Below are 20,666 nucleotides of genomic sequence, written 5' to 3' on the forward strand. Positions count from 1 at the left end.
CAGGAGAAACTTTTTTTTACACAGCGGATAGTGAGGCTGTGGAATGCACTACCAGAGTTCCTGATAGAAGCCGAGAGGGGGTCAATATTTAAGAATGGTTTAAATAGGTGATTGAAGGAAAAGGGTACATGGGATTAGGACTACAGCTCATGTGGGGGATAAACACCAACATGGACTGGTTGGGCCGAATGGCCTGTTTCTGTGTTGTAACTTTTATGTAATTCTTCTTGTTGAAGTAAGTCATTTCTTTCACAAAACGATTCCCTTGTCTCTCCATGTTATTGATCTCTTGGCTATTTCTGACTTCTTTAGGCTAACGGAGTTACCATAACATCTTTCCACGGCTATAAATTAGAAGATGAAATTATCATGAACTGAGTAAAGGCTGCCTCCACGACATCAGTCTCTGTCAGGTAATAAAGTGGTGAGGCCTGTACAGCAAGTACAAGTTTCTGATTGATTGGCAGGTGCAGCTCTGTGGAATAAATGTACCTGGAAGGTGAGCTCTGGATAGTCTACCATGCCTCCAAACCAGGAGAGAGCCTTGTTTAAAAACTCCAGGACAGCTATAAATGCAAGTAGGTTGACAGCGATGTTAGCAACCAGACCAATGGAGGCCGAGGCGCCGTTACTCGCAGCTTCTAGAACATTCTGTTCTGTTCTGAGGGGAATAAGTGAGAGAAATAGTTACTTCAATTCCAACATGGAACTGGAACGTGCTCCTTAATGACAATAGATCAAAAAACTGAGCAAATCATAGAATGATACAGCACAGAAGGAGGCCATTTGGCCCATTGTGCCTGTGCCGGCTCTTTGAAAGAGCTTTCCAATTAGTCCCACTCCCCTGCTCTTTCCCCATAGCCTTGCAAATTTTTCCCCTTCAAGTTTATATCGAGTTCTCTTTTGAAAGTTACTATTGAATCTGCTTCCACCGCCCTTTCAGGCAGCGCATTCCAGATCATAACAACTTGCTGCGTAAAATTATTTTCATCATGTTGCCTCTGGTTCTTTTGCCAATTGCCTTAAATCTGTGTCCTCTGGTTACCGACCCTTCTGCCACTGGAAACAGTTTCTCTTTATTTACTCTATCAAAACCCCTCATGATTTTGAACACTTCCATCAAATTTCCCCTTAACTTTCTCTGTTCCAAGGAGAACAACCCCAGCTTCTCCAATCTATCCAAGTAACTGAAATCACGTTTTTTTTATCGGAGTGAACATTGACACCACTGCCAATGAGTTGGAGATGGAGGCGGGACTTGTTAGTTTTAATTTACACAGTCTCCGAACTCATGGCCGAAACTACAGAAAACAGAGTCTCCTGAGTACAGCAGGATTATTTCTCCAGCAAAATGCAGTGTGAAGGATAGTTACATAATATAAATTATGTGTGTAAAATTAATCCCAGTCACTTAAAGCAGTGCGGTCTCCAGGCATGATTGACAGGGGAATTACCCAATCATCTACATTCTGGCCGGGACTTGTGTCACTAAATGCAGCCTTTTGTTTACTTTGGATCAATTAAATTTCGCCGGCTGACTGCTCACCTGAAACAGGCCTCCAGAGGCAGCTTACCATTTCGGGAAGGTGAATATCGGGTGGCCTGGAGGCTGCCCGGCCGGCAATCCGGTAAGTCATCAGTGTTGTGTGGTGGGGGGTGCGGAGTTTGGGAGGGTGACGATTGAGAGGAAGCTGGAGAGAGCCCGGGGCGACAGTGGCCCAAACTTTCATTGTGGAGCCCGGAGGCGCAATCCTGCACTCCCTGGCCTCAGAAAAAGAAGTTTTTAACCTACCTTACAGTTGGCAGCTTCTACTGCATTCATGGCGGATCCTCCACTTAGTAGCCGTTAAAATCTAAGTGATAGGACCCTGATTTGCATATCTATACAAGGCGATGGCACCTCATCCGACTGGAAAAAGCAATGGTGGAACGATGGGCACAGGGTGGAGAATGAGCGGGAAGTCTACCGCTTTGATTTTAACTCCCGTTTCCACTGGGCAGAGGGCACTAAAATCCCCTCTCTAGTCCCAACACCCAAGCTCTCCCAGGCTAGCTGCAATATAATGTAGAAACTCTTGTCTACACTGTCTTACTGAACACTCCCGGCTCAGGTTGTAGGGCCTGAAACCGATCTTCAAAAACAAATGTTCCCAGTCCACCAGTGTGGTTTTCCTTCTCACAGTTCCCACACCATCCATCATTGTCAAAGAGGCTGACAATTCAATGCTACGTTATGGGTAGAGTCTTGGTTTGGGCCCATGGGAGCTGGATCGAGGCTGCTCAGCTCATTTCAAATGGGCGTAGAATTTCTGCAAGGGGTTCTCCTGACCTCTCACCGTAACTTTGGCAGAAACACTGGAAGTGCCCATTTACATCTGAGTTAAGGCAGGAGATCTGGAGAACCCCCATGGAAACTTGACCCTGGGAAATTGATAGCTGGTAGAAGAGCAAACGTTTATTCCAAGCACTATGGGCTGGGTTTGGCGCCAGGACTCTGAACTTGGTGCACTAAAATAGCACCACCCACTCCCGAGCATAGCAAGGTTACACATTAAAGGCAGCCCAAAGTCCCACAGTCTGTTTTACAGCATAAAATTAACTTTACGATCGCAATCAGAGCAGAGGCTAGTGCTACCCACCCACAATCTAACTTCACTCCTTCTTCAGTCAAGATCTTGGATTCTTCAACTTCAGGGTAGCTGAGTTTCGACAGAGCAAGTGCACAAGGTGCTGCCATCACTGAGGCTGCTATCAAACTGGATGCATTAATCTGTAATGTGAGATCGGAATGTCATATAATTGAAGCAATTGATTGAAAAGAAACTGACCAACACAACAGGATATCTGTCAATTTCTTGATATCCCGTGGACTATTTTAAATAAAATTAGGAATAATGCTTTGCAGTTGGCACAGGATTGAAATTAACCCACAGCATTGTATTAAGAATGGTGCCCTATATTCACGTATGCTTTAGACAGATTATACTGTTCAATATTATGATTTGTTTGGTAAAATTTGGTGCCAACCATGCCTGGGGAACCTGTCGGGAAGTGGACCCAGGGCCAGAAGAGGTCCAGGTGTCCTTGGGGGCTAGGAGGAGCAAGAGTTTGCCTCCAGTCCCCACGAGGAATCCCTGCATGTCCAGAAGAGGATTGGGTTCTTCAAAGGAGCAGACCAAGTGTAAAGGCTCTCCTTTAATCTTGAGTTTGACTGCAACTAAATGTGGAAGGCAGGAACACTTGTCTTGCTCACAAACAAACATCATATCACAAAGTCTTGCAGCTTTTTGGGTTGAGTAAGAAATATGCTTTGAAGAAAACATTTAAAATCTCTTATAGACTGATTCAACCTTTGTTGTTTTATAAGTAATCATACTGTTGTTTCTTTCTGCTGTCTTTTGCTTCGGTGTAATCCTAATTCATATAAATAAATCTGACTTGCTCCTTTAGCCGGAATGATATGCTCTTTGGTGTATTTTCTGCTATTGGAAAGAACAGTAGTGAATGGTGGGCAAGCCACATGGAACTCTGGTGCATAACCCATTGGTAAAAGGGTAATTGTTAGTCCAGTGGCATGCTAATCCTATTCACAACGACAACTCGCATTTATATAGCTCTTTTAACATAGTAAAATGTCTCAAAGTGCTTCACAAGAGTGATTATCAACCATTTGACACCAAGCCACATGAGGAGATATTAGGACAGGTAACCAAAAGCTTGGCCAAAGAGGTAGGTTTTAAGGAGCGTCTTCAAGGAGGAGAGAGAGGTAGAGACAGCGTATAAGCCAATGATAGGGCACTAATAAAGAGAGTGTAGCAGCTCACTTACCCCAAAGGAGATGTAAGCTCCAAGCACACTGCCAGCGATCGTGGCAAAACCTCCAGTCATTACTGCATGAATTTCAGACATAGTCATATCTGGCAAATAAGGCCGGATGAGAAGCGGTGCCTCTGTCTGAAAAGGAATAAATGTTCTTTCATTGTTGTGTTACAAGAACGCTGTCTGGAAACAGCTGTATCTGCCACATGTATGATAAGTGGCGAAGGTGTGCTTGTGGATCGATTTTATAAATTTTCCGATTCATTGGCTTGTTCCTGACTAACCCAGCATGTTGAGAGACTTGCTGTATGTGCAGAGCTAGGAATCACAGCTGTGATCTCAAGCCCCATCTCTAGATTTAATTGTTTTATTGGTCTTCTCAAATCAAAGGAGGGTGGGGTGAGTAAACATAGATGGTTGTCACGTAACACGAGGAAAAACTTTGCTTTTGGCCCTCTACCTACCTGGCCCACAAAGATATTGCCAGCGATGCTCAGAGACTCTGTTGCTGATGTGCCCATCGTAACTTGCATCAGCCATGCAATCTGATAAAAGCAACACCAAGTATGGTTAAGGATTTTACACAGATGACATATTGGAATGAAATTTGATACAACAATGGTTTATTTCACTTTAATACATACAAAAGGTGGGTGGGTTGGTACAGTGGGGGTGGGGGCAGCAACGAGGGGGAGTCCAAAACTAGGGGTCTTAAATATAAGATAGTCACTAATAATCCAAGAATCCAATTCAGGAGAAACTTCTTTACCAGAGAGAGGTTGGAATGTGGAACTTGCTACCACAAGGAGTAGTTGAGGCGAATAGCATAGATGCATTTAAGGGGAAGCTAGATAAACACATGAGGGAGAAAGGAATAGAAGGATATGCTGATAGGGTGAGATGAAGTAGGGAGGGAGGAGGCTCATGTGGAGCATAAACACCGGCATAGACTAGTTGGGTCGAATTGTCTGTTTCTATGCTGTAAGTTCTATGTAATTCTTTGTACCTTAATAATCAGCCACTGCATCACACCGAGATAGTAGAGAATGGACATCACACAGCTGAAGAAAATAATAATCGGCAATACCTGTGGACAGAGAGATGGAACATCACAACAAAGACTGAAGGAGCTAAAGCAGAAAACTTGCCGTGTGGTGAAAGGCCGAGACTAGTTTTTCTCCACTGATAACTACAGGACTTGAGCACGTGACCAAGGCTGACACTGCAGTGCTGTAGTGGGGGGAGTGCTGCGTTGTCAGAGGTGCCTTCCTTCAAATCAGATATTAAAAACTGAGGCCCTGTCTGCCCATTAAAGTAAATGTTAAAGTTCTCATAATATTAGAAAAAGAGCAGCTGAGTTCTCCCGGTGTTCTGGCCAACATATATCCTTCCACCAACACCAGCGAACAGCAGCTTAATCACTCATTTATCTCATCCCTTATCTCCACGTATGAACCTCGCCAATCAGGTTTCCACCCTGCCACAGCACTGAAATGGCGCTAACCTAAGTCACAAATGACCTCAGTGACTGTGACCGTGGTGAACTATCCCTCCTCATCCTCTCAATCTGTCTACAGCCTTTGACATGGTTGATCACACCATCCTCATCCAGTGCCTATCCTCCATTGTCCAGCTGAGTGGCACTGCCTAGTCATGAGTTCCGCTCTTATCTGTCCAGTTGTAACCAGAGAATCTCCTGCAATGGCTTCTCTTCCTGCATCCTCTGGAGTCCCCCAAGGATCTATCCTTGGCCCCTCCCTTTTCCCCTCTACAGGCTGCTCCTCAGCGACATCATCCGAAAACATAACGTCAGATTCCACATGTACGCTGATGACACCCAGCTCTACCTCACCACCACCTCTCTCAATCCCTCCATTGCCTCTGTATTGTCACACTGCTTGTCCGACCTGCAGTCCTGGATGAGCCTTAATTTCCTCCAATTAAATATTGGCCAGACCGAAGCCACTGTCTCCGGCCCCCGCCACAAACTCCATTCCCTCGCCACCGATTCCATCTCCCCCCCACCCCGGTGACTGGCTCAGGCTGAATCAGACTGTTCACAACCTCGACGTCCTATTTGATCCTGAGCTGAGTTTCCGACCCCATATCCTCTCCATCACAAAGACTACTTCCACCTCCGTAACGTCGCCCGTCTCCATCCCTACCACAACTTACCTGCTGCTTATCTATGCTTCTGTTACTTCCAGACTCGACTATTCCTATTCTCATTCTTGTGTTCAAATCCCTCCATGGCTGCGCCCCTCCTTATCTTTGTAACCTCCTCTAGCTCTACAATCCTCCAAGAACTCTACCTTCCTCCAACACTGGCCTCAAGCATTCCTCACTCTCTTAACCCCACCACTGGCGGCCATGTCTTCAGCTGTCTAGGTCCTAAGCTCTGGAATTCCCTTCCTAAACCTCTCCACCTCTCCTCCTTTTAAGACGCTCCTTAAAACCTACCTCTTTAATCAGTTTTAGTCACCCATCCTAATATTTCCTTTTTTGGCTCGGTAGCAATTTTTACTCCTGTGAAGCCCCTTGGGATGTTTTCCTACGTTAAAGGTGATATATAAAGTCAGGTTGTTGTTGCTGCTGTTTGTGGGTTCTTGCTGTGCACAAATTAGCCACCCACATAACAGAGGCTGCACTTCAAAAGGCCTGGTGATGGTTTTGGCAAATCTTTTCACTAACTTCACCGGAAAGATCATGGGGGGAGCAAGGGAGATGGCTCAGACCAGTCAGGTCTCTGCCTCTTCCAGTTAGCTGGGTGATCTCCCCCTTTTTGTAACACACATGGCAACATCCATTGCATCGCTACTATAAAAGTGAAGGAACTATCACCAAAAGCTTCCATCCATTCTACTGTCTAAGTGAATAATGTAACTATAGCATTGGAAATTCCGCATTTAATCAGATAAAATCAGTTTTTAAGTGTGTGAATTTTTGTACTTATCAAAGTAAGAGATCTCAACACTAGGAATGGAGTCCCTCCTACTCGCATTTTAATTCTGCAGCAGAGTCAAGCACGTCCAGGTCAACTAGAACATGGGCTAGATGCAAAGGTAAGCTCCCTCTAGGCTGCTCCAACAATGCTGTAAGTAATCAAGGCCTCAAGACTTCCAGCAACTCCCTACTTATTTGACTGGTTTGAACACATTAACCTGACTATGTCTAAGGAGGAGACCATCTAGTATTTAAGTCTGATGAAAGGTCATCGACCTGAAACATTTCTCTCTGCACAGATGCTGCCTGACCTACTGAGTGATTGCAACATTTTCTATCTTTACTATTCACTCATAATAGCATATACATTAATCTCTTTTAGTATTTAATTGCAATTCCATCAGATCAGTAACATAAAATTCTAACAGGACTGGACAGACTAGATGCAGGGAGGATGTTCCTGATGGCTGGGGAGTCCAGAACCAGGGGTCACAGTCTCAGGATACGGGGTACGCCATTTAGAACCAAGATGAGGAGAAATTTCTTCTCTCAGAGGGTGGCGAACCTGTGGAATTCTCTACCACAGAAGGCAGTGGAGGCCAAGTCATTAGACGTATTCAAGAAGGCGATAGATATATTTCTTAATGCTAAAGGGATCAAGGGATATGGGGAAAAAGCGGGAACAGGGTACTGAGTTAGACGATCAACCATGATCATTTTGAATGGCGGAGCAGGCCCGAAGGGCCAAATGGCCTACTCTTGCTCCTATTTTCTATGTATCGCCAGCATCCCTGGATGAATTATACTTACATTAGTAACTTAACTGGGCATCAGCAGCTCTCGTTGCTGTAGATAACTGGAATTGTTGCTGAGGTAGATAATTTTTTAATTGATCAGAACAACAATAATTTGTACAGTTAAAATCCCATAACACATTTATTATAATATCATTGGAGGGCACCAACCAAATAAGAACATAAGAAATAGGAACAGGAGTAGGCCATACGGCCCCTCAAGCCTGCTCCACCATTCAATAAGATGATGGCTGACCTTTGACCTCAACTCCACTTTCCCGCCCGATCCCCCATCCCTTGATTCCTCTAGATTCCAAAAAACTATCGATCTTAACCTTGAATATATTCAACGACTGAGCATCCACAGTCCTCTATGGTAGAGAATTCCAAAGATTCACAACCTTCTGAGTGAAAAAATTTCTCCTCATCTCAGACCTAAATGGCCGACCCCTTATCCTGAGATTATGACTCCTAGTTCTAGACTTTCCAGCCAGGGGAAACAACCTCTCAGCATCTACTCTGTCAAGCTCCCTCAGAATCTTATATGTTCCAATGCGATCACCTCTCATCCTTCTAAACTCCAGAGAGAATAGACCCATTCTACTCAACCTCTCCTCCTAGGACAACCCTCCTATCCCAAGAATGAATCTAGTGAACTTTCATTGCACTGCCTCCAAGGCAAGTATATCCTTCCTTAGGTAAGGAGACCAAAACTCTACACAGTACTGCAGGTGAGGTCTCACCAAAGCACTGTACAATTGTAGTAAGACTTCCTTACTCTTGTACTCCAACCCCCTTGCAATAAAGGCCAACATGCCATTTGCCTTCCTAATTGCTTGCTGTACCTGCATGTTAACTTTCTGTGATGATTTTAACTGGGCATTTACATCGTAACTATAATTTTGGACAGGAGACAAAATTCACCAGAATATAAAGAAGTAGAAGGCTAACCTGAAAGGCAAAAACGTCATTGATGAGCTTATCTCCAAACACAAAGCTCGACCCTGCTGTTGTATAATTCAAAAAAGTCTGTAAGAAATAACAATAAAAGAGATACGTGTTATATCAACTGTAAACTTCTTATTTTGAACCTGGCTCAGAGTTCTTTGCAATCCAAGGTTGAATGAAATGAAATAGCTTTAATGAGGTCTAACACTTAAACCATATACAACGCATGAAGGCAATTCAGCCTCTGCCATCAGCCCTCTATCTTCAGCCCTCCTTTTGGAGCAGTCTGCCATACACTGGCTGATTAATTCACACAACGTCAACTGCATTCACCATTTTAATTGTTTTACTAAAAAGTACGGGCACAGAAATTGGATCACGCCTGAATCGGGCCATGATGCACTGTATACTCCTGACACCAGTGTATACTCCTGACACCAGTGTATATTCCAGCAACCAATGTGCAATGAAAGTGCAAAATGATTTTACAAGATTTTTTATATAAAAAGAAACATTTTGTGAAGGTTGCATCTTATTCATACACACCACCCACACACTCCATCTTCATCCTATCCCCTTGACTGTACCTGAATTTGTTTGCCAAGCCAGTCGAATGCCTCCAAGCCAGGTTGCGTCCTGATGATGAAGATGCCAAGGACAAATTGCATGCCCAGTCCCAGAAACAGTGCTCGCCAGGAGACCTGAGCAGTGGGAAGCAACAGTTAACACACAAGGGAACAACGGACACTGGAACAATGGCATAGATCTAAAATATTGTGAAACTCTAACTGCAGCACCACTCAAACCATATTAACACCACTGCTTTGGGAGTTACCCAACTTGTTTGGGGTGGAGGCTGATGCAAATGTTTGGTGTACTGGTTCTGTAGGGGATGTTGTCCACATTGCTGATCAACCTGATCATAGAATCATAGATTAATAGAATGATACAGTGCAAAAGGAGGCCATTCGGCCCATCGTGTCTGTGCCGGCTCTTTGAAAGAACCATCCAATTAGTTCCATTTCCCTGCTTTTTCTCCATAGCCTTGCAATTTTTTTCTTTTCAAGTATTTATCCAATTCCCTTTTGAAAGTTACTGTTGAATCTGCTTCCACCACCCTTTCAGGCAGCGCATTCCAGATCATAAAAACTCTCTGGGTAAAAATGTCTCTTTCTCTCCACCCTGGTTCTTTTGACAAATATTTTAAATCTGTGTCCTCTGGTTACCGACCCTCCTGCCAGTGGAAACAGTTTCTCCTTATTTAATCCATCAAAACGCCTCATAATTTTGAACACCTCTATTAAATCTCCCCTTAGCCTTCTCTATTCTAAAGAGAATGACCCCAGCTTATCCAGTTTCTCCACATAACTGAAGTCCCTCATCCCTGATACCATTCTAGGAAATCTCCTCTGCACCCTTTCCAAGGCCTTGACATCCTTCCTAAAGTGTGGTGCCCAGAATTGGACACAATATTCCAGCTGAGGCTTAACCAGTGATTTATAAAGGTTTAGCATAACTTCCTTGCTTTTATACTCTGTGCCTCTATTTATAAATGACGAAGGAGATAATCTCCGAAAGCTTGTGATTTTAAAATAAATTTGTTGGACTATAACCTGGTGTTGTAAGATTCCTTCTATTTATAAAGACAAGGATCCCGTATTTTTTTAAACAGCCCTTCTCAACTTGTCCTGCCACCTTCAAAGATTTGTGGATTGTAAACCCCCCAGGTCTCTCTGTTCCTGTTTTCCAGCAAAAATGGGGCGATTGTCAGTTGAAAGTTGGGGGTGTTCATTGGCCGTTCATGGCCCACCAGATGTAATTTTCAGGTGGGCCTCGACATGGGTGCACAGCGTCCCCATCTGAAACAGCTGGGAGCCAATTTGCCCTTGCATATTGGATCGTGCATTGGTTGGTGGAATCCACTTGCAATCTTCAGTACGCTGTGCATGCTCCTCCCGTTGGTACCAGCCGTTGAGCAGTCCTTAAAGAGCCGCTGCAGTCCGCTCAAAAAACAGTTAAGCTTTAAGGTTCTGTGATTTTTAAGGAGTCAGTAGGAGGATTAATGCTTCCCCTGGCCACTCAAAAATCGACCCCCGCAACGCCCAACTTGCCACCGGGATCTGCACCCTACGTGACCAGGCTGCATGCCAGAGCGGCTGGATTTTCAGTCCCCCTCCAACCAGCGGAAGGCTCGCACTGGGTGAGCAGCTGGCCAGTAGTATGGAAACGAGGGCCTGATTGGCTGGGTCCTCTCGCGTCAACCACCGGGCGGGAGCGTAGCGGACAACACTGCCCCCCTCCCCCCCCCCACCCACCCATGTTTGGGCGAGAGTTGGAAAGCGGCCTTCGCGGCCTCCTAACTTGGTCGCCTCCACCCCCCCCGCTCTCCCACCCCGACTGCCCGTGACAGGACCTCGCCCAGTCAGGTGGCGGAACACCGCGGAGACGAGGTGACTCACCGCCAGAGGCTTTTTGGAGAAGACAAAGAGGAGGATGACGAACGTACACAGTCCTCCAAAGGAAATCAGCTGCTCTGGCCTTTTTGCTGTGTCAATGGCAAGCCAGGCGATCAATCCCACCAACGCCAGCAAACCGAGTACCCTGACAGAAAATAAACAGGAACAAAGTCAACACGTTAGCCCCTTAATACCCTCGCCTAATCAAAATCTATCAATCTCAGTTTTAAAATTTTCAATTTTTTGGGGGGGAGAGAGTTCCAGATTTCCACTCCCCTTCGTGTGAAGAAGTGCTTCCTGACATCACTCCTGAACGGCCTAGCTCGAATTTCAGTGTTGTGCCCCCTTGTTCTGGGCAGGTGCAATTTCCTGATATGTGCCGACAGCCACAAGGCCGTGTAAAATTTACCCGGCTCAGTTTTCCCTGGAAGGGCACTGTTAGAGCATACAGATTTATAGGAGCAGCAATAGATCATCAGATCAAAGAAGTCTGTCCCTTTTCTCACCTGAATTGCTTTCTTACTCTTCATTTTTAAACCCATTTGAATCCTTCACCATAGTGAACAATTTGTCTGAATCAATTCCCTTCATAATCTTCAAAAAATCCAAAGAGGCCACCTCAATCTACGCAGCCAAGAGAGTACAATCCAAATCTGGTCAGACCACACCTCGAGTACGGAGTTCGTTTCTGGTCGTCTAAGCATAAAGGAGACAATCGATTGTCGGAGACAGTGCAGAGGAGACTCCAAGGTTGATCCCTTGTCTGAGAGGTCTGAGTTATGAGGAAATACTGGAGAAACTTGAACTTTTCGATCTTGAAAGGAGGTGTCTGAGAGGTGATCCTATAGAGGTATCTCTGTAACCTCCTCCAGCCCTACAACCCTCCCAGATCTCTGCGCTCCTCCAATTCTGGCCTATTGCGGATCCCCGATTTTAATCACTCCACCATTGGTGACCGTGCCTTCAGCTGCCTAGACCCTAAGCTCTGGAATTCCCTCCCTAAACCTCTCCGTCTCTCTACCTCTCTCTCCTTCTTGAAGACGCTCCTTAAAACCTACCTCTTTGACCAAGCACCTGTCCTAATATATTTTTACGTGGTGTTTGGTGTCGAATATTGTTTGATAATCGCTCCTGTGAAGCGCCTTGGGATGTTTTACTACGTTAAAGGCGCTATATAAATGCAAGTTGTCAGTGTAGTTGTTGTATATAAGGTAGACAATGGTATGGAAAAGGTTAATCCGGAAAATAACTTTAAGTTAAATTGTGAGAGGAGGAGGACAAGGAGCCTTGGGTTCAAATTAGTAAAAGGTCCATTCAGCGCTGCTATTAGAAAGTTCTTCATCACACAAAAGCGTCATCAACACATGGAATGGACTCCTAGATCGAACAGTGGAGGCAAAAACCTAGAATCATTTGAGGAGCAATTGGATGCTGCAACGGGAGGACTTTAGGGGCATTCCGATGGATGAACCAAGATGGTGGGAATGGCTTTCCTCAGCTGCAACCATCGTGTGATCTTGTGAAACTTTCCGCTTTTTCAAAGAAAAGATTACATTCTATGTTTGTGGTTTAATGAGATGCTAAGGATTATGAATAGTCTGGAACTCATTCATCCCTTTGGATGAGTTGATTGCCATTTCAATAGACGGATTCCCGAATTCCAGATATGTGCTCCCAGCAATCTAGGCTCTGCACTTCATAAACTGCCCCTCTATTTCATTGGAACCTTTGGTGTCAGCCATAGCTCAGTGGGTAGCACCCTCGCCTCTGAGTCAGAAGGTCATGGGTTCAAGTCCCACTCCAGAGACTTGATGTACAAAATCTAGGCTTACACTCCCAGTGCAGTACTGAGGGAGTGCTGCACTGTCAGAGGTGCCGTCTTTCGGATGAGATGTTAGACCGAGGCTCCGTCTGCCCTCTCAGATGGATGTAAAAGATCCCATGGCCACTATTTGGAAGAAGAGCAGGGGAGTTCTGCCTGGTGTCCTGACCAATACTTATCCCTCAACCAAAATCACCAAAAAAACCCAGATTATCTTCAAAAGTGCTTCATTGGCTGAGGTCATGAAAGGTACTAAATAAATGCAAGTTCTTTCTTTAAAATCATCCTACAGGATCAAAGCGGACTTCTACAAGATAAATGTCAAACACTACAAGACATACGGGAATAGCAGCTTCGCATGCAGGCCGAGTTCAATTAACTTACCATTTAAACCATTTGGAGTGCTTGTGGAGAAAGGAACTCACAGGGGTGAACAGGTGAAGCAACCGTTTTCCCAGGAACTTTTTTATGAGATCATAAATCACGAAGAAAACAACCAGGCAGGTCATAACGAGTAGAGCAATGGCTCGTTGGAAGTTCAGTATACAGGCAGTGATAAGGAATGCAAGGAAACCTGGGATGGGGAGGAACAAACAAACGGTTAGCTGATTTTATTTCTTGAGCAAATTGTTTTTGCAACAACAACATAATAACATAAGAAAATAACAGCCACAAATTTCATTTATATAGCGCCTTTAACGTAGTGAAAACGTCGGAAGGTGCTTCACAGGAGCGTTGTCAGACAAAAATTTGATACTGAGCCACATAGAGAGATATTAGGATAGATGGAGGTAGGGTTTAAGGAGCGAGAGAGGGAGGGGCGAGGCCGCGGGGGAATTTGAACCCGAGGATGAGAATTTTAAAATCGAGGCGTTCCCGGGCCAGGAGCCAATGTAGGTCAGCGAGCACAGGGGTGATGGGTGAACGGGACTTGGTGCACTCGACAAGGTTTAAGATTTCATAGTCGTGAAACATTGGCCCCGATTTTAAAGGGGGATGGGTAAGGAGGGCGTCAGCCACGAAAAGAGGTGGTGAACCCGGGGAATCTGGGGACGTAGAGGCCTGGCCAATCTAACCCTTCGGGCCTCACTTCCATTAATGGCTCTGGGGGCGATCGGGAGGGTGGGGGATCTGGCCATGGTCGGGGGTGGGGGAACCCCAGGCAAGGGAGGTCCGAGGCTTCCTTGTGGGGCTTGGAGGAGCCCCTCCTGGCCCCACAAGGAAAGCTGAAATTAATTTTTTTAACTTACTGGCAGGGCCTCCTTTGGCCCACGATCTGGCTCCTGGCAGGCCTGGCCTGATGGGGGAAGCCGTCACTGCTTCCCCCATCTCAGGCCTCTGGCTAATATTGCAGTCGGGTCGTCTGCTCAAAAGAGCAGGTTAAGATCTAGATACGGCAGGAAGGCAGTGGGATCAGAGGAGGTAAGTGACTGCCTTCATTTTAACTGTCCCCCACCCTCCGCCCGCCTGGTTTCCGCCAGGAGACCAGTAGAACCTCTGCAGAATCTCAGCTGAGGGCCATTATCTCTATTTAATCTAGTTTTTAATACAAGAGACCCTCCAGATTGTTCCAACAATGGACTGGGCTCTAACCTTGGGAGAACATTTCCCACTGCACCAGTCTAACCCTTTCATTGTCCACTCTGGCCACCTTCGCAGCCCTTTTAAGTAAGGCCTGCCTATTTACATAAGGATATAAGAAATAGGAGCAGGAGTAGGCCATTCGGCCCCTCGAGCCTGCTCCGCCATTCAATCAGATCATGGCAGATCGTTGACCTCAACTCCACTTTCCCAACCTATCCCCATATCTCTTGCAATCAATTAAGGCCTACTCTTAGTTTTAGGATAAATAAAATCACTACCTCTAAAAATGTAAATAGTTGCTGGGGAATCTCCAGAGGCAATGAATGTGACCGAGAGGCTCACACTTTGGCTGGAAAAGAAAATAACACTGACCGGCTGCAGTGTGCTCTCCCAATAAACTGCACGTTTTGCAACAATACATTTGAGGCTTCAGATCAATATTTTTTCTACAAGCTATATGCAACTTATAACCGAAAAATATAATTGTTTAAAAAAATACATGATTAAAGGTCACAATTTAGTCTCAATTTGTTCCAAATTTTGGGCACACTGTGCTAAAGGTACAGGTAATGGAGTGATGAAAGCAGATTCAGTAGTGACTTTCGAAAGCAGATTGGATAAATACTAGAAGGGGAAAAATTTGGGGAGAGAGCAGGGGGTGTGGGACTAATTGGATAGCTCTTTCAAAGAGCCAGCACAGACACGATGGGCCGAATGGCCTCCTTCTATGCAGTATCATTCTATGATTCTACGGTAGACATACACCTACTGGGATGCGTGTTAAGACTGCCCTAAATTGATTAGGATCCTTATAGCAGGTAAGGAAGGGGAACTTTCACCTCAGGATTTAAACTCAGGTCCCAGATGTGCTGAGCCATTGTGTCACACAGTGCCCTCAATTAATAACTTTTACCTGCCATGAAGATACCCATGATGACATGTTTGATTATAGCAATGTGAGCTTTGTAGAACAACTGTACTCCTGAGACAGTCTGAGATATTTTGCTGAAAAAGAGAAATATAAATATTTCAACTCATCGCGCAGAGTACGAAATGATTCCATGAGCCACATTGCCTGCAGCTGAGCATCTGTCCAACATTTGAATTACTCTATTGAACTGATTCGTTCTCTCTTAGAATCAAGTCAATGTATCAAAGCCACATAGCAGGCAATACATTGCTTCATTCGAGTCGATGTATCAACTGTTTATCACACCATTCATTCCAAGGCAACTTCCATTTCTATGAATAACTGTGATGTGATTCTCCAGTCCAACCAGCAGAAACATTCTTTCCTTCCGACTTTTGTTTTGGGGGTGACGCCGTCAGGAGATGAGCAGAAGGAAGAGAATTGGACGAGAAAATTTGGTGAATGAGAAAAGAAACATTGGGTGAATTTGGGTTCATTGGTGTGAGTGATATTGGTCTCAGGGGGTGGGAATCATGGGGGTAGAAAATTGTCTTGGGCAGGGGCGTAAAAGGGGTGATATGGAATTGGCAAATTTCATTGCCTTCCATAGGACTGAATCTCAAGCAGGGAGTGTAACAAGAGGGCGATGTGATACGCCCGTTTAGAATAACCTCCCAACGAATTTCTACCCCCTTCAGTCGCTCCGAGACCAGGTATAACACAGCCTGTTGCAAAGCTCCAGTTGTTCTGCTCCGACAAAGTGCTGTGGCACTCGGCCTCACGCGAGCACTCCCACTGGACTAGTGTGAGATCTTTCACATCCCACAATCAGCCAGACTCTCTGTAAATCTACCAATTTAGTTCCAAACTACGGCAACAATTTTAATTGAGCGTGACAAGGTGATTTATTGCAGAATAATGAAGTAATCAGGTGCTGGAGGTCCTTTGGTAGCACTTCATTGCCTCACTGGGTCCAGATTTAGATACTGGCCAATCTGGTGTACTCCCGCTCAAGTTACGGTAAGAGTTTTTAGAATGGCGCAGCATTTTCACGACCAGTAGCTGTACAGTCAATGACAAAAAAGGCCAGTGCAGCTTTATGTAATTATCAGGAAGTCTCCAATTAATTTCAAGCACTTTCCTTTTTCCCCCTTCTGTGAAGTACTTTGGAAGCCGCTCTATAAACACATTATTGCTATTCTACAAGATCAAAGCACTGCCGAAGCAGAGTTGCTCGTAGATATCCAACGGTTCACAACCTTGGTGTCCTATTTGACCCTGAGATGAGCTTCTGACCCCATATCCGTTCCATCACTTCCACCTCTGTAACATCGCCCATCTCCGCCCCTGCCTCAGCTCATCTGCTGCTGAAACTCTCATCCATGCCTTTATTACCTCTAGACTCGACTATTCCAATGCTCTCCTGGCCGGCCTCCCATCTTCCACCCTCCATAAACTTGAGCTCATCCAAAACTCTGCTGCCTGTATCCTAACTCACATCAAGTCCCGCTCACTCATCACCCCTGTGCTCGCTGACCTACATTGGCTCCCATCTGGGAACGCCTCAATTTTAAAATTCTCATTCTTGTTTTCAAATCCCTCCATAGCCTCGCCCCTCCCTATCTCTGTAACCTCCTCCAGCCCTACAGCCCTCCGAGATCTCTGCGCTCCTCCAATTCTTGCCTCTTGCGCATCTCCGATTTTCATCGCTCCATCATTGGCGGCCGTGCCTTCAGCTGCCTAGACCCTAAGCTCTGGAATTCCCTCCCTGAACCTCTCCGCCTCTCTACCTCTCTCTCCTCCTTTAAGATGCTCCTTAAAACCTACCTCTTTGACCAAGCTTTTGGTCACCTGTCCTAATATCTCCTTGTGTGGCTCAGTATCAAATTTTGTCTGATTATGCTCCTGTGAGACGCCTTGGGACATTTTACTATGTTAAAGGTGCTATATAAATGCAAGTTGTTGTTGTTGTTACAACAGCAACATCACACAGTCAATGACCTGACTGAAGGGACAGGCCTCCGTGGCAGCGTTCTGTATAAAGAGGGGCTCAGTCTATCAAGCATTGCTAGGAGAGGCCAGTTCCCCTGATTTGATGGTGTTATCAGGAAGCTCCCTTATCCGACATTGCTTGGTCAGACCCTATCTGGAGTAACTGCGTTCAGTTTTGGGCACACATCACAGGAAGGATATATTGGCCTTGGAGGGGGTGCAGCGCAGATTCACCAGAATGATACCGGGGCTAAAAGGGTTAAATTATGAGGACAGGTTGCATAAACTTGGCTTGTACAGAAGCTTGAGGTATTTAAAATGTTAACAGGATTTGATGGGGTAGATACGGAGAAACTATTTCCTCTGGTGGGGGAATCAAGAACTGAGGGACATGGTCTTAATATTGGAGCTCAGGCATTCAGAAGCGAAATCAGGAAGCACTTTTTCACACAAAGGGTAGTAGAAATCTGGAACTCTCTCCCCCGAAAGACTGTGGATGCTGGGGGACAATTGGAGCTTTCAAGACTGAGATAGATTTTGTTGGGAATGGGTAACGATGGATATGGAGCAAAGTCGGATAAATGGAGTTGAGGTGCAGATGAGCCATGAGCTGATTGATGGTGAGGCAGGCCGGAGGGGCTGAATGGCCTACTTCTGTTCCTACAATCCTTTCAGAAACCAACAGATGAATCAGCGCCAATATGTTAAGAAAATAATTCATAATTCCTTCTGATCTGTACCTCAGAAACTTGGGATTCTCTCTCGTTTCAGAAAATGGGGGTGATGGATGATCCTTGGGTTTGGAATATGCTTCTTCCTGCACAGAAAAAGATAAATAAAAGGAATCCAATAGAATTAGTTATCTCACTCTGACTGAAGTGGAACAAATATATATTTGAAGGTCATGTAAAATGCTTACCTCCATTTCAAATCCCGCATTTTCCATACTATAATCGTGCTTATTTTTAGACTTTGCGTTGTCCATTTCTAAGATTCACTTCAGTGCATTAAAAAAAGAGTTCAAGAATTAAAGAAGGATAATCACAAATCAGAACAGAAGAATATAAGAGGTTAAGAGTGAGGAAAGGTCAATGAACTTTCACCTCACAACCTCTGAACCCAGCCAATTAAAGATAAAGGGCCAGTTGTTTTTTGAATAATTTGCCCATTTTCAGCCCCAGTTTGGCCATCCTTGCATAGCATTGTAAACCATATTTTAAACCCATAGTTCCTGCAGGGATCTGGTTCCTGTATTACAGTTGAAAAGGTCCTTAGACCAGCCCCGGTTGTCATAGATACTGCTAAATCCAACGATGGCTATTTCAGCATCTTCAACAGTTACTTAGATCTATTTTTCACACTCCCCATCTCTTCTCTCTGTCACTTACCTATGATCACTCTCTTGAACTTTATCTGATCTTTCCCCTCAGCCACCCTTTTGGTTCCTCGGCTCTTGGTCCAATTTTTCCTCCTTGCTCTGCTTTTAGTTTCCCTGAGCTTTCTCCGTTCCATCACTGCTCAAAGATGTTCAGGGAACCGCTCTGTCGGAGGGTACCACGGCCAAATGTGGCTGTGCGCTGCAGTTGCCTGATAGGTTAGGAGCCTGAATACATTGGTGGTACTTTAGAAAGGTTCCATCAATGGTAATAATCCTGGTACAACTGCACTGCCAGTTGATGGCTAGATGGGGGTCTTTACTGAACAGTTATTTGGGGAGCAGAGTTCAGGTCACTAGGTACTGCAGTGGGACCTATCAGTCACTTGTCATGCTAAGACTCACTGAATTCGCTGAATTTCTTCAAGTGAGAGCTGGATCTGTGTCTGGCTGGGGCAAAGATCACCTCTTACAAAAGATAGGTACTGCATTGAATTATGGGGGCCAGAGTGATCTCCTGGACTACTAGTTTCAATCGCCTGGGGAAGGGGGGGTGGGGGTCGGAGAGGAATTTCCCAGATTTTTTCCCCCAAATTGGCTTGGTTTTTATCTGGTTTCTCGCCTCGCCCAGGAGATCACATGATTTCCGGGTGTGGGGTGCAGAGTCTATGTATTGTGATTCACAACTGTGTGGGACAGGCTGGGTGGACCAAAGGGTCTTTTCCTGTCTGTCATTGTTCGTATGTTTGTGAGTCAGTGATGGCCCCTTCCTTTTGCATTTGTTTCTTTTATTGACAGTGTGTATAAATTATTAGTACAGCCTAAAAAAAAATCATCAACCAATGCAGCTTCTGAGATGCCCAGAACATGAAGACCTTGCACTCAATGTGGAAGACCACATCAGGAACCCATCATTGCTAATAGGCTCAATACAGTTGTCTTTGCTGATATGACACTCCCTCTTCCCGTGAAGCAGCTCCTGTAATACTGATGTTGTCCATTTCCATCTCCATCTCCTGCCCCTCATTTCAGCTCCTTACTGAAACCCAAGTTTCACCTCATCTTGAGTCTTGCCCCTTCCAGTTCCTCCTTACTCGTTCTACCAAGATGTCCCTGCTGTTCATTGTAACTCCCTTGAGTCAAGCAACCTTGGTCTCTTGAGGCTGAAAAATATCTAACTAACGTCATCTGCTGTCACTATAGCTCTCCGATCCTCCCTAGAGCATCTCGACTTTCTGTCAGATAAATTCAAAGCTGTGAAGCCTATCTTCGCCTCTGCTGAAAATATCATTGTTGGTGTTTCTAATGTTCACGTTCAACAGTAAATCCACTTCTCTTCTTGTACTGATCAGTACGATAGTGTAGTGGTTCTGTTACTGGACTAGTAATCTAGAAAATGTAAGTTTGCATCCCACTATAGCATTGGAGAATTTCAATTCAATTAAAAAATCTGGAAATAAAAAGTTTTGTGACTGTGAAGCTGTCAGATTGTTATAAAGACCCAACTGGTCCCTTAATGTCCTTTAGGGAAGGAAACCTGCTGTCCTTACCCCAGTCTGACCTATGTGTCCCACACCAACGCAGTTGACTCTTAACTGCCCTCTGAATTGGCCTGGTAAATTGGTGGGAGCACTTGCATCACACGGACTGCAGTGATTCAAGAAGGCGACCCACCACCACCTTCTCAGGGCAACTAGGGGATGGGCAATAAATGCCAACCTTGCCAGTGATGCCAACATCCCGAGAATGGACAAAAAAAGATCGGCGCTTTGGGACGTCCTGAGGTCGTGAAAGGCGCCCAATAAATGGACGTTTTTTCAAAATTTGGATTGGCCTTTATTTCTGCTTATAAAGTCTGCAAGTCCACGATCAAGACAGCTAAATGTAACAGTGAGCTCGCGCAATCTTTGACCTCCTGATGACAATTTTGATTGTTTAAATTATCCAAGGACAGCTTCTTCGTATTTCTTACTAAGTCCAACCAGCGACTAATAGCTCTTGGCTTTACTGTTACCGTTCTTCA

At 45.0% G+C, this 20,666-nt stretch overlaps 1 protein-coding gene across 1 annotated transcript in view; it reads right to left on the reverse strand.

Moving 5' to 3' along the window:
- The window catches only part of slc28a1 (solute carrier family 28 member 1), a 29,003-nt gene extending 10,750 nt beyond the window's left edge, over nucleotides 1–18,253 (reverse strand). The window contains exons 1-12 of the mRNA XM_067973225.1: nucleotides 18,188–18,253; nucleotides 18,009–18,085; nucleotides 15,280–15,371; nucleotides 13,167–13,356; nucleotides 10,964–11,105; nucleotides 9,092–9,205; nucleotides 8,508–8,585; nucleotides 4,826–4,906; nucleotides 4,284–4,364; nucleotides 3,829–3,954; nucleotides 2,640–2,770; nucleotides 493–661 (exon numbers count right to left, since the gene is read on the reverse strand). Of these exons, the coding sequence (XP_067829326.1) occupies nucleotides 493–661; nucleotides 2,640–2,770; nucleotides 3,829–3,954; nucleotides 4,284–4,364; nucleotides 4,826–4,906; nucleotides 8,508–8,585; nucleotides 9,092–9,205; nucleotides 10,964–11,105; nucleotides 13,167–13,356; nucleotides 15,280–15,371; nucleotides 18,009–18,085; nucleotides 18,188–18,253 (1,347 nt within the window). The remainder of the gene's footprint in view (nucleotides 1–492; nucleotides 662–2,639; nucleotides 2,771–3,828; nucleotides 3,955–4,283; nucleotides 4,365–4,825; nucleotides 4,907–8,507; nucleotides 8,586–9,091; nucleotides 9,206–10,963; nucleotides 11,106–13,166; nucleotides 13,357–15,279; nucleotides 15,372–18,008; nucleotides 18,086–18,187) is intronic.
- Nucleotides 18,254–20,666: the final 2,413 nt, after the last annotated feature.

The sequence above is a fragment of the Heptranchias perlo genome, chromosome 38, assembly GCF_035084215.1.
Source record: "Heptranchias perlo isolate sHepPer1 chromosome 38, sHepPer1.hap1, whole genome shotgun sequence".
In the NCBI taxonomy this organism is placed as follows: domain Eukaryota; kingdom Metazoa; phylum Chordata; class Chondrichthyes; order Hexanchiformes; family Hexanchidae; genus Heptranchias; species Heptranchias perlo.